The sequence below is a fragment of the Vespa mandarinia genome, chromosome 14, assembly GCF_050613455.1.
Source record: "Vespa mandarinia isolate Hongniang chromosome 14, ASM5061345v1, whole genome shotgun sequence".
In the NCBI taxonomy this organism is placed as follows: Eukaryota; Metazoa; Arthropoda; class Insecta; order Hymenoptera; family Vespidae; genus Vespa; species Vespa mandarinia.
In genome coordinates, this window is record NC_140823.1 from 5,373,408 (window position 1) to 5,391,334 (window position 17,927).

General features: G+C 38.3%; 1 protein-coding gene across 3 annotated transcripts; it reads right to left on the reverse strand.

Moving 5' to 3' along the window:
• Positions 1-8,868: 8,868 nt before the first annotated feature.
• Positions 8,869-10,895, reverse strand: LOC118440051 (uncharacterized). Of its 3 annotated transcripts, none has more exons than XM_035862532.2 (5): positions 10,828-10,895; positions 10,648-10,676; positions 10,245-10,341; positions 9,900-10,157; positions 8,869-9,695 (listed from the first exon to the last, which is right to left on the reverse strand). In XM_035862532.2, exons 2-5 carry the CDS (start codon positions 10,664-10,666, stop codon positions 9,191-9,193), a joined length of 879 nt encoding a protein of 292 aa, XP_035718425.1. In that variant the 5' UTR covers positions 10,667-10,676; positions 10,828-10,895; the 3' UTR covers positions 8,869-9,190. The 3 variants fall into 3 exon arrangements, with proteins under 3 accessions (XP_035718425.1, XP_035718424.1, XP_035718423.1); XM_035862531.2 differs by having other exon boundaries at positions 10,813-10,888; XM_035862530.2 differs by having other exon boundaries at positions 10,648-10,855.
• Between the last annotated feature and the right edge of the window lie 7,032 nt (positions 10,896-17,927).

Below are 17,927 nucleotides of genomic sequence, written 5' to 3' on the forward strand. Positions count from 1 at the left end.
ATATATATATATATATATATATATATACATATATACATATATACATATATATGCATAGATATATCTATCTATGGAGAAATCAAACCTCGCTCAATCGGCCATCGGAATGTTTTTCATCAAAAATACGAAAACACTTTCTAAAGCTTTAAGAAAAGTGAAATTCATAGCTAGGCTCGCGTTAACGATCGCGAGTAATCGCCGAAAGGAAAGGATAATACGTAAATAATGGAAAATTCTGTAAATTTGAAATTGAGTGAAAATGAGCCCAGAGTAGATGGTCTTATCGCAAAAGGTAGTAAAATTTTCCTCAATCGTCGGCACGCTACGATCGCTCGCACGTGTGCTCGTCGACGTCACGAATAATACGTCACGAGTAGTTGCGCCTGGAGGCGTGTATACGCGTCTCGGGAACTCCCAAGAGCCTCTAAAGCGAATTCCGTTTATCCGACCAATCCGGCCGTATCAAGGATTCCCGAGACAGTACTTAATTTCCTCTAGCAATCGAGTTTCGTCGAAAGAAGCGAAAGAAATATCCATCTATTTTGTATCGTTTCACGATGAGTCACAGATGGAAGATCATCGCGAACGTTGGAAATATAATATTTGCTCTTTTTAACAGCTTCACGAACAACGTTGATTCTTCTACGAAGTCCCGACCGAGGAACGCATACTATTACGTCTGCTTACTATTTATCTATGTCTCTCGAATTATTCGGAAAATCCGAGCGCTTCTTTTTTTCTTCCTTTTTTCCTTTCTTTTTCAGGGAAAATCAATAAATTTCGATCGGACGATTCTAGATAGCTTCGTAATAACGCAATACCAGTACGTCTTACCTTTTTTCTAGGTCAGATCGAGAAAGCTAAATAAAGTCATGAGATATGCGTTCGATCGAAGCTATTGCGAGACGATCCCTCGTAATAGTTCTTACGTAGTACGTATGGATGTATAGATAGCTACGCAATTAAGTACTTACTCCTCGTAGGTAAGTACTCAGTTACCTCGCGTTGTCCTATTTTCGCCAATGAATGAACCCTTATGAATGAGAAATATGGAGGAGAGCTTGAACCAGTAATTACCGCTTTAAGCGCTTTAATCTTCTGCCACGAGAAATTCTAATTTTTATCGCGTTCCCTTTATTTTATTGCAATCCTTCGTGAGTCACTTAGGATCTTAGGATTTTTAAATGCAAATTAGTTTTGCGTTTCGCCCGTAAAATTCGGATATTTCCACAAAGATTTATTTTCATTCGGGACACATATGATATTTCTAACAATCGCACATCGAAGTTGGTACGAGAAACGTGACTACCACATTAGCTATCACGCTTTCGTGTATCAAGGCCGATGGAAACGTTACGAGATCGAACAGAATTCGTTATGTGCATGCACGAGTATCTCCAGATAGGTAAGTAGACGCGCAACGCTCGTTTAAATAATAATTTTCTGGACCGGGACAGAAATTAGTGTGCACATGTAAAGCGTGTCTTTACGCACGTGTGCGTCTAGATATTGAAAGGTCAGAATTCATCACTACAATCACTACAATAATATAACAGATCTTTTGTGATTCATGGCGATAGAAGGATCTAATGTTCGTGCGAGTAAACGCGGACATAAAAAGTTAGACGGGATCTTTGTTCCGTTCCGTCATTCCACCATTCGTCTTTTATCATGGGGGAAAAAGGAAGAAACAAAAAGGATCGTTGGTTCGCGATCCATACGAGCGGCGCATAAAGTGCGTTACGTCGTTGGGTAGTTGGGATCGTAACGTTAATTACCAGGCAAGATCGCGGAAACGTTCTAAAGGTCGATTTACACGGATACGTATATATATATATATATATATATCTATCTATGTATGTAGGCCTTTGTGCGCGTCTCTTAGACTCGTACTCGCGGTAGCTCTATGATATCGGCCTGCAATCGCCGTGTCTATCGTTCAAGACGATTCGACGACAAGGCACCATAGGTGTCATTATTCACTTATTTAACCGTCATTCGCCGTTGCAAAACGTTTTGATCTTATTTACCCTTAGGTACTTAAATTTGTTAAATAATTGAATCGTTAATGATAAATTTTAACGGGAATAATACGCGGCAAATGAGAGTGCCAACCCGACTCAGTAACACTTTTGCGAGATCCACTATCGGCGACGCACATTCAATAACTCGCACAATGGTATAGCAATTATTTCCTCATTGTGAATCTATCGATCTCTAAAGAGCCTTGAAAGCGGTACGGAATCATTGCGGCAAACGCACCAAACGCGCTTGATTATGCTAATCCTTCGATAATCAATCGTCCGATCGTTATCTCGTTTCTTTTTGCATTTTTCCTTTTTCCTTTTTTCTTCTTCTTTTTCTTCTTCTTCTTCTTCTTCTTCTTCTTTTCGAATTTGGCACGATCATGTCTGCGACAACGAAGCGAAATGATCCAGCACTTGTCTTTTCTCAAATTTCTTGCCTTCCATTAAATCTTTCTCGATTTCTTTCGGTCTTCCTTCGGTCTTCCTTCGGTCTTCCTTCGGTCTTCCTTCGGTCTTATTATAAAACGAATAGAGCACGTGTCGGTAGCGTGCGACGCTTAAACGAATAGACGTATAGGCGTGTCGAACGAAGAGTCCGATGAATATTCATTGGGTAGGAGTGTGCCGTTCGTTCGATTACGCGCCTCCGTCCTTTGAGCGTTGACGCGTTAAAAGGCGCGTCTAGCATAGGACGAAACGACTTTCCACACCCTCCTGCAAATAAATCAACTTTGATCTTAATCACCGTTCTTATAAGAAAATAATAGGATTGTCCGTGCGCTCATTGGACGCCATATTCTATCGATCTCCTTGTCAAAAAAAAAAAAAATTGATTCTCGAATCGGTTTTCCGCGTTTTAACAAAAAGTTCTTTAACAATCATTTAGATTTGCAAGAGTTTCTACGTTTTCAAAGAGATCCTTTATAATATAAATCAGTACTATCTATTTGACGGCGATAGATTGTACGAGTTCCATTGATCGTTCTTTAATTCATAGTCGAGCACGACAAGTGCAGCTGAGTTATAATCGGATCTCCGTGATTTATGTACGATACGACAAGCGATAGAGCGAGCGAGCAAGCGAGCGAGCGAGAGAGAGAGAGAGAGAGAGAGAGAGAGAGAGAGTCAGATACAGTTATTATGACAAACTTTATTCAAATGCCAATGGCAATTAATATTCATCGTCAGGGGTGTGCGAGTGACGAAGCGGTCAGGCAAGTGTGCGACTGGAAGACGCATAACTACCTACTTACATACATATGTTACATACATACACACACAGATAAACGCGCATATTTCAGAGCGAAAAAAACAATGAAAACGTAAAACGGAGTAAAGTTCATTTATATATAATAACAAGAAAATTTCAATCGAGAAGGATGAAAATATAACGAAATGAAGTGAAAAAAGTTTCATTGCTCGTTTTATGCTCATTTTGTGGTTTAAGCGGCTCCGTGAGTAAGAAGAGGAAAAAGGTTTGCAAAGGCACTGTTTACCTTTTTCTCCAAAATGGTTGCACCACCAACACAATATGGAAATATTATTATCGAGTTTACATGCTTCTTTCTTTTTCTCTTTTCACTGTGAATCACGGTCCGGCATAATTTAACTAAGGACAGTGATAAGCTATGCTCGACAGTGCGTTCACCGAAGCAATCGAACGCGGACTTCGATTCGACCTCGACCAGAAATCGAGATCCCTACCTTTCAAGGATTAAAGCGACGCAACGAACTACCGACGGCACGTTGGTTTAGCATTTTTCTTTTTTGATCAAATACTAAATATAATTATCTTTATTTCCTTCTGTCGACGACAGATCTATCATCGATGATCAGTCATCGATCCTTTTCCATCGTAAAAGAGATTTCTTTATTTCCGTTCCTCCATCTCGTTCGTCCGAGTTTTCTCAAGTCCACGGAGGAGTCGATGAGTATTCGAGCATAAAAAAGAAAACAAAAAAAAAAATAAATAGCAACAAAATATCACCGATCGAATTCAATTGGATTCAATCGTTGGAGAATGTCTTCGCAAAACTTATGACGGTGAACGATCAAAGCCAAAGTGGGTTTCTACGGGCTCGGAAAACCTCGGCCTGGGTTTGACGGGAGAACAATGAGCGTGTCATTGGCAGAAGGGACACTCTGTCAGGCAACCAGAGAGGATTTTAATAATTACGAGAGCTCGCCATCGCGAGCGTGCGTAATCCATGGACAGCAACAACGACGACGACGACGACGACGACGACGACGACGACGACGACGCGGAAGCTCTCGAAGATGCTCCCTGCGTGTTTGAATCACTTTCGGCGCTTCGATGGCTAAATAAAAAATATCGAAAATATAAGATCATTCCTTTTGAATTTCTTTTAATCTGACGGGACTCCTCTGAAGAGAATCGCTTTTGACAAAGACCTTGACTCGTTCGTAGCATTTGCCGTTAGCAAGGCACTCTCGCTTCTTAGCAACTCCTTTCGATACGACTAATAGCAAATTCTTAATTACGTCTGTCACTATCTTCTCCTTTTTTTATTTCTTCCTTCCTCAAGCTCTTTCCTCCTTCTTGGGACTTGTACTATACAATTTACGATCGTACATACCCGTAATTTCGTAATCGGGTCATTGTCAGACCCGAGAGAACTCGTGCGTATACAGGTACCTCTCTCACCGGACATGTACATAATCGGTCCGACTTTCGTCGTACGAATTTAAAATGGAAAAAACGTATAAATCTCAAGTCGATATCTAAATGCCTTCATGTATAGAATTTTAACGAGTGCAACTCTATGAAATTACCAATCTACCGATATGGCGATCGAGCCCACGTCTCAAGCGTTGATTATAAATTATTAAGTTATCGCGAGGAGACGTAATTGAGCGTATTTTAATTATTCTTATTATCGCAATATGGATAATTGCGACGTATTTAAAGAAAGAGAGATACAATTATCCGTGACACAGAGAATCGTTAATGGCGTTGCTATGCTAGACGGCGGCGGACTCAACGAGTTCAAGGATAGTTCACTTATGCCGTTCCGTTCTTTCTTTGTTTCATGCCTAATCACTAATCGGTGAAAAGTCATCGGAGCGTGTTAATTTTGTCGTTAGCCGGGTAATGAATATGAAATTCTCGAATCAACGCGAGTTCTCGTCTAGGAAACGGTGATATTCCTAATACTCTAATGCCGTTTAAGCACCGTATATAGAGAATGTATATATATATATACATATATATATATATATATATCCGTTAGTGATTGCCTTTGCCCGTTTAACGGATCTATCTATGTACGTAAAAGGTACGTATGTTTCTCGCCTATATTCATTGGGCGCGCATTTATTTTTCTCTCATTTTTCTCGCTCGAACGAGTCGTTTCCGACATTCCCGAATACCCATCTTTATTTATGAAAATCCGAAACAGCAGGCCCCGAAATGTTCTGAGATTCGGCGATAATGTCGGTCGGAGGATAATACCACCAAAGTGTATAGTGCATCTTTCGGAGAAAATCCAGGGCCCGCTAAGACCGCACATATATTATCCTCGAGCTATCTCCTCGAGAATAGCTACCCTATGAAATAGGTCGGATGAGTTATCGGAGCTTGTGAGCCCTTTCCATTTTTTTTCTTTTTTTTCTTTTTTTTTCTTTTCTTTCTCTTTTTTTTTTATCTTTTCAGGGAAAAGAGAAGAGACAAGAGGCTTTGGGTTCTTTTGAAATTAATTTCATTGTTGCACGATCTAACACCATAGGAATCATTAAAGCGAATACGATAAAGCGTAAAGCGTAACAATTCAATTATCGAGCATGAGATTCAATATCGATTATCGTTATTCGTTAGAGATATTCGTTTCGTTGAAAAAAGAAAAAAGTCAAATTTCTTGGCAACCATTCGAGCCATTCTTTCTATTGAAAATCTGCTGACGCACGTAGACTAGAAAATCAATGATGACGAAACAATTTTAATACTTGTGGTAAGTACCGTACAATGTATCCGCGTTATCGATCGTTGCTTTTCGAGTTTCCCTCGTCGACGCGCAAAATACGTATCCCTAATTCTAATGGAATTCGTTCGATCGAATTAACGCGAGCACGGTTGGCGCAGAGAAATAATTCGATCTACCATAAGCTTTTATATCGTGTATATGGTATACGTAAAAGCTATAGGTCGGTAGTTATTCGCGAAGGTAATTAAGGTCTGACGCTAGTTCAACGAACTCATTTTACACTCACCCCACCTACGCCGATTTTCGAATTTCGAAAGCTATTTTCAAGTTCGAGCGGTCGTGCCTTCGTCAACTTGGATCATTGATCGTTTCTATCCCTTTCCAATATTTTCTTCTTTTCTTTACGATAAGGATAACAAATAAGATAGCGTTCCAAACGATTGTAAAGCAAAACAAGAAAAGAAAAAAGGAAAAAAGAAAGTACGTTTTAGCACACGAGAGGAGAAAGAGCAAAAGAAATAATACGAGACGCTTGGAAAAGCCGACCGTTACGGTTTTCGACGACGTAATTTCTCATCGAGAAATCGCATGAAACGTATGAAACAATAATAAATAACGATAATAATTAACGATCGTTTTACGTATCTCCCTATTTATCTTCCGAGATCCAATCAAGGCCGGCAACGTAGACAATCGAGACACGCGTTTCGCGTTACAACATCTTCTCCCATTTACATAGAAAAAGTTTATCTATTTACTTACTTGAGTACCTCAAGTGCCCTTTCATTATCGGCTCGCCTCAAATATATACCTCGATTATTTGGATTTGTCAACTTTTTATTCGATCGCTCACATCGACGAGGAAAGGAACTAATTCGCGAGAAGAACAATTCTTTTCCTTCGAGGAAGTCTACATTGATACATGAGTAAATACTTACTCATATATCTAACACGCATAGAAGCTTCTTTTCCGATAAAAATAATAAATGAATTCGACACGAGACCAAAGTTCCTTTTTTCCATTCTTCTTTATCTCCTTTCGATCGATTTTTAGGATCGTGCTATTACCCGTTCGATCTCGCTTTAGCGTTCTCAAGGTTACGATAGAGCTTGATCAAGGCTAAGAATAGCTACGTAAATACGTTCGCGAGTTTTATTTATCTCTCACATAAGTATGTAACACGTACAAATATTATATGTACGTGAGCGCGCGTAGATAAGTAGATACTTAAATATGTTCATTCATTTTTTTTTTTATTCAATATATTTTTATTCCAAAAAAAAAATCTTTTCCTCTTAATCCCTGTCGACTAAGCAACGCGCCATTACGAACGGAAAAGCAAAGGTATTTCACGTGACAAATAAGAAAAATCTAACGAGAGATAGTGGATATTAATGACTGACGTCCAAGTGGCTTAGGATGTAATTTTTCATTAAAAAAAAATTGTTTCTAAATCGACGGGTTTATTATTAATATTTTCTTGGCCGAACGATCATCTTGGAACGACGAAAATGTCATGTTGGCAGGAAAACGTGCGCAAATGGTTGACTAGCGTCACGAGAGGATGATACGTCATTGAATCGCGCGAGGTGTTCGGCCGTAAACGATGCGCGTGAGCCTCCAGAGGCATATGAGTGAGAGTGAGAGACGGAGAGAGAGAGAGAGAGAGAGAGAGAGAGAAAGGTAGTGACGCAAGGTGTAGAATCGGAAGGAGAAATCAGGACTTTTTGACTAGAGTAATTCGAACCTAATTCGAAGCGATTGCCAAGCGACACGCTACGGTCAATGCTCTCTAAGTATATCTTATTGAGAGAGAGAGAGAGAGAGAGAGAGAGAGAGAGAGAGAGAGCGCGTACAAGATACTTTTTATCTTGTACACAAAGAGAAATGAAAGAAAAGAGAAATAACGACTGCCTCGAGATCTGGGATTTCCTGAAAATCGGCCTCACTCGATTGGAAACACGAAACCGACAAAATGAAACGAGGACGCTTCACGAATCGGCGTGCTTTCTATACATCTTATTCGTCAAGTACAAGCGTCGTGGTGGCAGTTGCTCGTTGGACGATCGATTACGGGGATCCACGATGCGAAACAAATACACTCGCCTACGCTGGTAGAAAAAAAGGGAAGAAAGAAATATCTCGAGTTAACGGAAAAGGACACGAATCTTGGCGCGTCCTTATTTCAGTTATAACGAGACAGCCAAAGGAAATAATCAAGCGATCATATAACGTTTCGACTAAGATACGTTTGGTTTCACACGAATTCACATTACTTTATTGTCGATGATTCATTATACAATGTTACACAATATATTGCTACTACTGCATTATTATTTGATTTATTATAGAAGGAAAAAAGAGGACAAACAAATGAGATCGGATAAAACGACGACGAGTGTAAGTAGTTGCTTACTCGCCTAGGGTCTACGTAGCTAGGAAGAGAAAGTTTAAAAAGGACATATTTTTTCTTTTATCACTTTTGTCTTTCCCAATGAAACTTGGTATAACAAGATAGAAATCACACTTCACGTAGGACCGTCATGGAAGCTCCTTCTCTAAGGCAATTTCGAAGAAACGAATTCCAATCTACGGATAATATGATACTCGCGTAACGAGCTCATTTTTTTTTCAATCGTTTCAATTCGCCAAGCGTTTCCTACTCGTTACTTGATTATCTCAATGATATCGCGGATATGCCATAAAGCGTAGATCGAGAAAACGAGCGCGATCGGACAAGAAGTACCGATCGAATCTTCGTAAAAAGACGACGATTCGATCCCTTCTTTTTCTCTCTCTTTTTTCTTCTTTCTTTTTTGTTCCTTATATATATATCCAATAGAATACGAGCCGCACGTTGATGATAATTAGCGACAATTTTTCATGCACTTATCCTCCTTCCTCTTTGCCTTTCGTTCGCTCGCGCGGTCGATTGAAATTATAATCGTTCCAATGTAAAGGATCGAACAAGATTAACAACTCGAGTTAATAAAGCGAGGTTGAGAATGCGCGAGCAAGCGATATCGAAGCAAGAAAATACTGCGAATGGTCATTTCTAAATTTTTCCATGCGTACATACCAACGTGAATTCGAACAAAATCGGTCGCTTCCGTAGCTCCAAATGAATTCTACGGGAAACCCGCTGACGGACTGATTTCCACTTTCCAAAATTTATTCAAAATTTTCCTTCTATATAAATATGAGTACCATTTATATCAATATTATTTGTGACATTGGAAGAGCTTTGACAATTTTTTTGATTTGAATTTCTTTGATCCTTTTTTCAACAAATATTCTTTACTTCGTGAATTCGCATAGTCCGCAGTGGCCGATAAATTAGTCGTATGAAAAGACGAGATATTATTTGATAAAATCTCGGATCTCGAGTTTTTACCATTTTCCTTATAGACATCTTTCAGTCGATATTTTCTCACTTGGATAATGACGACTTGAGTATTATCGTTTTGCGAATTGCTAACTTCATTACCCTTCTTATTGGGAAAATAGAAATATTTTTCAAATATCATTTGCTCATTGTATAAATCTTTAAGTTCTTGCGTTTGATAATTTATCTTTGTCGATGTAGAAGCATCGATCGTAGGATTAATTTGAAATAACGAATGATCTATCGATTGACCTTTGGGAGACAAATACGAGGACGTTTTCGGTGGAATATTCAAATAGAATCTTTCCGTTTCATCGTTCTGGGACGTTACCATGTTCAGCCTAAAAGACGATTTATGGTAATAACAGGTAAGATCATTTATTCTTCATTAATCTAGCTTAGTCTCCGTTCTTAACAGACTTCCAGCTGTTTCTCATACAATTAGATATGTATACGCATAATAATGTATGGTGGTTACTTCCTGGTAAAAACGATCGTTAAGACTAACGATATAGTCTGAAAATAACTCTTAAGTACGTACGTACGTTTTCCTCATCAAAGCCTTTTCCTTGTGATCGTGTTTATCGTTTGGTGACGTCACGAGCGACCGTTCTTCCGATCCCCTTAACGCTGATTCGTCCGACGCTAAATCGACGTCGAACGAAGACAATATCATTGTCAATAAATTCAAATTATCTTGCTCAACGGATCCTCTTTCATTAGGATTCTTTTCGATCTGAGCCGTTACTACTTTCGTGGCATGGCCATGATCGATCCCGATCGAGGATTCGCTCGTAGTCGATCTAAAAATTTATCGAAAATAATAGAAAGATACGATAACAATCGCTAATATCAATAATAATTCACTCAATATTTTTCCTTCGACTGACCGATTGCAGATTAATAATTGTTCCTCATTATTGAATCTTCGCTTACGAGGCGGTCTTTTCGGTGGTTTGTGGTTTGTCCTCGCCGGTGAACTTTTTTCTATTAATAAAATAAATCATGTTTTCGCCTTTAATGATATACCATTATAGATAATCTTTTATTCAAATAAAATCATAATATAAGCCATATAATACTTCCCTTTAGTATTTAGGATATCTACATTGATATTGTTATCCAGATACATGGGTTTATTGTTATATTGATTTAAAATATTCACTCTTTGTGTTCTCTGTCGATTCATTAATGATAAACTAAAATTCTTCGTTCTTAAGGCTTGATTATCTTTCTTTTTCTTCAAATTCACTCTAAACTCCATACTATTACTTTGATCGTATCTCTATTTACCTGTACATTTCTCCTTCATCGCCGCTTCACTGCAATAATAGTAAGTTCCTGTTAAAATGCTACCAAATATCGCACCTGCTATGCTCATTAACATGATTTTCTATCCTATTATTTGTTATAATAGATTTATAAAAGATAATATCTTATAGATGTTAAATATGTCACCGATCAACGAATCACCATTAACGTTATTCCTTTATACGACTATCGCGTGAGAGCGGTTTTCAAAGGTAACTAATCGTTTCCAAGTTCTGTCATGGATATGTGTATGATCGAGGCGAATCGAAATCTGACCGATGCGTCCCCGTTTCTCTCTCTCTCTCTCTCCTTTCATATATCTCTGTTTGTATATAAACGACATAACGCTTTAAGGCTGTTCGATCATCCCTGGTTTTATAACGGTTTAAACTAACGACAGCCATAATTCTCGACTGATTTTGACGATCAAGGTCTCCTTTTAAATGCAAAGATTTAAGCGAGTATTTTTGGAATTTTTCAAAAAGCTTTTAGCTGCTTTTAAAAGAATCGTGTGAAAAAAACGTTGTTCTTTCGACAACACAGTTTCTGCCTATCAATAAATACATATAATAACGTAATAAATTGGTACGCGGTAGTTGTCTTGCAGCAACAACGAAGACTTATTTTTACTTCAAACATATGAAATATTTTCATTCGCGGCCGGGTAGGGTTCGTCGACGAGGATTTTTGGGCATTGGACATCATTCACGTATAGATTTATACGCGAATGACTATTAAATCTTTCCGCATTACATGCCATTCCTTATTAAAGCACATGCGATTAAGACAAATATGTCGTATATCTATATCTATATATATATATATATATCTAGGCAAGCCGTATTACACCGATCCATAGTACTTCCCTATTATGCTTCTAGTTCATATTTTGCCATACCCGAGGCACATACGCTACGAGCGAAAGGCGGTGAACGATATGTGAACGCGACAAGCGTATACATGCACTTGCATTACATGCTTAAGTTATTATAATGAACTAACAGTAAGGTGAGTATAAACGGTGAAAATAATCGTACAACAGTGGCGCAATATATAAGAAAGTATCGGTTCTAATAATTATCTACAAGACGTCGTGAAGAAAAGAATAAAATGTACTTTCTATGGCTGCGCGAAGGCCCGTCATTGGACTTTCCATGACCGCGAGTCAGGTATTATTTGACGCGCGTCTTTTTAATAAAACGAAAAGGTACAAAACCGACAATCGTACAAACGTACGAAGCCGACAAATGAAATAGTATCATTGAATTTAATATTAAGGAGAGAGAAAGGAATATTAAGGAGAGAGAAAATTCATTTTGATTTTTGTTCGTTAAAGCGGATAGATTACGAATAATTAAAAGAGAATAAGAGTAACTTAGGAAGCTATCATCGAACGAAAGAAGATTGAAATATATTTTCAATATTTCTCATTTTATAATTGTAAGACGGACAGAAAAACGTTTTAAAGTCGGTCGATGTGGGTTGCATCCAACAACATCTGTCGATAAGAAATGCATATGCATGTATACGTGGGAGGAGACTGAGACAAGAAGAAATCGTTGCGTAAATCTCCACACCTTCCGACATTATAAAAAATGTACCGTTCGTGATCGATGCATAGATTTTAACGTCGAGATGGAAAAAGAGATAGATACAAGTATAGAATAATATGAAATCGAATCGAACGAAGACAAAATAACAAGGCAAACCTAATAATGATAACCTCTACTGGTGGTAATGACTGACAATGAGAGAGAGAGAAAGAGAAAGAATAAGGAAGGAGCGTGATACAAAACGTGGGCTTCGTGAATTTGGATAACACCTTGGCCTTGTAAGATTTCTTAGCAATAGCACGACTCGCTCCCGTTATTAGACTACAACCTTGTGGATTTTATAATTGTGTAGAATGGAACGTGTGTACTAGCGAGAAAATAAACGAACCGAAACTGATAGACGGGAGGAAAAATAATTGTTTACATTTCATGCTTAATTGCTGACTCGCCAAACGTTAGCGTCTACCGTCGGAATATCCGCCTTTTTCTCGCACAGTTTCTTTTCGCTTTTTTATCCCTCGCTATGGAACTTGTTCTCTCACTCTCTCTCTCTCTCTCTCTCTCTCTCTCTCTCTCTCTCTCTCTCTCTCTCTCTCTTTCTGTCCCGGTACAAAGGCACGATCGATCGAGCGCAGCCAAGTTAATCGGCCCACAAAAAGTCGAAATCCTTCGACGTTCCAAGCCAATTTCCGATCGATATTTTTACGACGACCTCGCGGAATGAATTTTTCATCTTTTCCTTCGAAAAAGGGATAGTAGAGAAAGGTAGAAACGGACATGTCTATCTCTCTCTCTCTCGCATCTTTTCTAGTAAACATCTGCTTTTCGATTACGTGATCATAGAATCGTCCGCGCACTGATACCCGAGTAGTTGAAAGGTACGAAGGTAAAAAGAGTAAGAATGGGAAGGAAGAAAGTTCGCGCGCTTAACTAGAATGTACTATGTCTTAACTAGAAGAATTACTCGACTGAAGAATACAATGATATAGGATAGATTTGGCCTCGTGACATAATACACGAAAGCTATCTAATCCGTCAAACTTAAGATTATTGGAACGAGAAACGAGGTATATATATATAGGTATATATATATATATATATATATATATATATATATATACGAGATAATTTAACGAATGAGAAATATAGGAAGAAAACCGACGAAATACATCGAGCGCGATTAGACATAGGTGATAGTCCGTGATCAAAGAAATACTTGCTTCTAATTACGAAGCGAGAGATCAAAGATTGGAACATCGTATAATAGATGTAATTATCGATTAATCCACTAGACTGCGTCGCCGATAAAAGAAAAAAAAGTCTAATAAGACAAGGGTAGTAAATACGTATCCATTTGATGAGCATTTAGTTTTAAAAGAAAATACAAATGATCTCATAATTCGATTGAAAATACGCAGGAACAAAGTAATAAATGAGGATACGACATGCGTGTTTAAGTACTTGATAAGTACTTGGCGTCGTTTATCAACGAGACGTCCTTCATTTTTCCGTTGATTATTTGGCTTATCCACCATTTGGCGCACCAAGTAATGGCGCAAGGATACATACGTACGTGCACTTACTTGCGTAGATAATTGAAAGATTTCATTGTTACCAAATGAGGAATGATAATGAAACGAACAATGAAATGAAACAAGATGAAATAAAACGTCCGTCGCCGCGGTCGAATAATTATTGTCAAATGAGCAAAAAATATAATAAATCGTCCGGCATAAAATGTTAATCAATTCGCAATTGGCAAGATCGTAACGTTTATTCGTCTCGCATTCGAAGCGCACGACGTATCTTTCACTTCGTTCGGGAGCCAGGCATATTCTGAAAGAAAGTTGCGAAATTTTCACGATAGCTCTCTCGCGTTAGATTATACAAATTATGCTAATTATATACATACACACACACGCATATATATATATATATATATATATATATATATATGTATTATAATAAAGCACATTTTCTCATATCGTCTTTACTTCAACACACTCGTGTCATAAGGCAACGTGCACGTTATTATATAAGTAGGTGTGTTCGATGTTGAAATCAGAAGTTCATGGAAGGTGAGGGGGAGGAAAGAGGGGGACGATGGAAAATGTTCCATCGTACAATTAAGTATGATAACTAACGGGACGGAATTGCGAGAAGGCATTTGAAAGAGGCAAGTCTCCGAGTTCATTTTATGAACGCGAACGTTTAATGACCGTTTAGACGCTCGTTGATATCTCAATTAGCGCACTTTGAACGGAAATGTCTCTCACCGGTCAATTTTTATTCAAATTTAAGCAAGCATAACAGAAACGTTTACCTGTCCCTTTATCTGCCGCTTATGTTTCACGCCACTCGATGAACGGACTGCCTTTGTCAGGTGACGTCCAACCGATTCTTTTCGTTCTCAACATTCGGTAATTTAAAGGCGTTCAAACGATTCCCGAATTAATTCAATAGAATGTTCGATCGCCGCCCGTATACTTTTCACGTTGTTGGATGACACGGCATCGATTTATCACGGGAATACGATCCCGTTTATCGATCCGAACAAATTAATAAAGAAATTATTGCCTAAAAAAAGGAGGACTTACGCGACTCGTTTCGTTTCGTTTCCGTTCCGTTCCGTTTTGTTTCGATATGTCGATAGGTACATATGCAATTCGATCTCACGATTTGGAGCAAGGGCAGTATTGCCACACGATACTTTCTTTTTGTAAAATCCTATGCCATTAGTCGATTCCATGTATTAGCTCGCTCGCTAAACAATAAAGCGGCGGTCTCATGGCGAGGCTAAACTTAACGATCTAACGTAGATCACGCGCTTTCCATCTCTTAGAATGCACGTGCAAGTCGATTTTATCGAATTGTACGCGTTATATCGAATTAGAAACTCTCCTCTCCGATATTGAATAGAAACGAACGAACAAGCGATATTATACCTATCGACAGTTGTACGCACGATTATTTTCGCGTACGCGAGATCGGATCGATCTTCAGGCCGAATAGATATATTGTAAAACATATCTCGTGTATTATCGGTATCATATTGGAAGTCTAAGGAGATGACGACGAGCTACGTGAAAGACCACACCTGCGACGCAAGGCTAGATTTTTATCTCTCTTTCGTCGTTTGCGCGTTGCCAGCTAACGAGCATCCGTCCGTTATTTCCTCGATGGTCATTAGTTTCGTCGATTCTCGTAAAGTTTGACGAATATCGTTCTAAAACGATATAGGACGTACGTTAGTCGTAAAAAAAAAAAAGAAGTGAGTCCTTTCTAAGTGAGCCGTTTATACGGGGATTCGCCAATTTATTCGGATAATTTATTGAAATCAGGTCTGCCCGTTGCTCGATTTATTATCGAGTCAATGATAATCTCATATCTCAAGGACGATCCCCATTCTTCCTATCTACCAACCTCAATCTTCTATTTTCCTTCATCTCTTTCCCTGTTTTCTCCATCACGTAGATGGTTATATACGTAGGTTAGCTTTACTCCCACGTACGACAAGGATATGGTTTTAACGACATCGATCATAAAGCCGTCATTAGTCGACGTACTTGCAGTACGCCGCTGGTAATTTATTACCTTGATACGTTTCGGCAATAAAGAATGTCTATTTTATCCGACACTCGCGGAAAAAGGTCACTCGCGGACATCGCTTATGCCGGAGTAGCCGCTAGCTAACTCTTATGCGCACCACCACTGCCGTTCTCCATTTATGGAAGTTTTTTCTATTCGTAAAGACAATTCCGCGTTAATGCCGCCCGATTATTCGTCTTAGACGCGCGAAAAGTTTCGCGAAATAATTTCGTTTTAAAATCGGACGATAATCGCTCATCCTATCCTCGTTCCTATTTTCGATTACGATCAACTAGTTTTCTGCTCACGCAGACGACTAGAGTTTTATTCTTTTATTCTCAAGTCTGCCCGTACAAAGAACCTCTTTACGACATCCATTACGTATCCATTAACGGAGAAAAGAAATGTATCCGGAGGAAACAAAAAAAATTCATCATCAAAGAATATAATTATTCAAGTTAGTTGCGCAGCGCATAAAATTTACGTTATTTCAATGTGGATATACGCTTTTCCACTTATATATTTTCTACTTTCGAGCATACGTAAAAGAAGCAATGCGATTAAAATCAATTAGCTTATATTGAAAACAATTGATAAACGTTTCAAAAATCTTAGAAAAGCACTAGGACAGATTATTAATCTCACTTGTTTAGCAAATACCTCTTAGGTAAATATTCTACGCCCGTGATACGACGAGCTATTTAACTTTTAATTGAACAGCAACATTCCAAAGTTTAGCTCTGTTTTTTTTCTTTTTCATTTTTTTTTCTTTTTTCTTTTTTTATTTTATTTTTCCTTCATTATCGGAGGAAAACATCTCGTACGTTATATATCAAGGGCGAAGCACATTATTATGCGCGCTTACCGCATACGGATCGATTCGAGTTATAATATTCTGTTATACCGTGCATACATGCAACAACACTTATACGTTCCAACGTTTCCGATGGGACACGTGTCTTCCAATGGCAAGATACGTTCTTCGAATTATCTTCGATTTTCGTTAGGTAAACGTTACGTTAAGATGAACGAATCGATCGGTTATTAATTAGGTCCCGTACACGCCCATCCTAGATCGAATATATTTACGTATCGAGTATTATATACGTTATTCTCCCCAAGCAGACTTTGAATTAACAATTTAAATGGGATTGCTACAATATCGTACGTGCCGGAGGCCTGTCTGTACGGCGACCAATGAGAGAACGAACGTAAGAGGAAAATCATTCGTCGAGAGCGCATTAAACCTGCTGGATTAAGGTATGCAAAAATCTCTCGCTATTTATACGGTTCTTCGTTGTTAGCGTTTTATAAGATATACGGCCTCTAAGGAGTTTTCTCTCCTCTCCTTACTTATTATTATACAACGTTTATCAACAATTGTTTTCATTAATAGATAAGGTGAGCGTTAATGAAATCGTCATATGTAATAAGTTGTTGTGTCGTTGAAAAGAAAGAGAAAGAGTTAAGGGATCGAACGAAAGACCCGAGCTATACGCGAATATCAGAGGGAAGATAAGCGGATTTTCTCTCTCTCTCTCTCTCTCTCTCTCTCTCTCTCGATCATTTCTTCCTTCGTAAGAGCATACTTTTTTTTGTACGGGAATACTTTTACACGTAATTGAATTTTTCCTCCTTATCAATTTATTTTCAACTTATAATATGATTTCTCGAAACTTAAGAAGTAGAATTTGTTGTCGAAGATTAAAGGAAATTCTGGAATCAACGGGAGCCAACGTCGAAGGGAATATTACAATTTTTATTAAACGCACCATTTCAAATCAATCGGGCTTATATCATATCCGATATCGACAACGCATTTCACAAAATATATTGAATGGTTCAATGCGACCGACGTTACCATCCGAAAATATTCTTCGTTCGAATAATGGTACAGCGAGTGCCATCTTTCGATCTTGATCATCATTATTAATGATCGATCTGATGCCGATATTATTAGCAAATGGATCATAAAGCGAGCTTTCCTATCGTTTTGCACGATAAATGTAAAATTGAAAATTAAACGTTTAAACGGCATCGCGATGTAAGACTAGACAATGGACTTACTTACTTTTTTCTTTTTTTTTCGTGGAAGGGGAACGGAAAAATGAAAAAGCGTCT

Excerpts from the sequence above, each read along its gene's own strand:
- LOC118440051 (XM_035862530.2), bottom strand. The coding sequence starts at position 10,741 with ATGTTAATGAGCATAGCAGGTGCGATATTTGGTAGCATTTTAACAGGA. Across the intron at positions 10,342-10,647 it reads GATGAAGGAGAAATGTACAG|AAAAAAGTTCACCGGCGAGG; the intron begins GTAAATAGAGAT and ends TTTTATTAATAG. Across the intron at positions 10,158-10,244 it reads CAATTATTAATCTGCAATCG|ATCGACTACGAGCGAATCCT; the intron begins GTCAGTCGAAGG and ends ATAAATTTTTAG.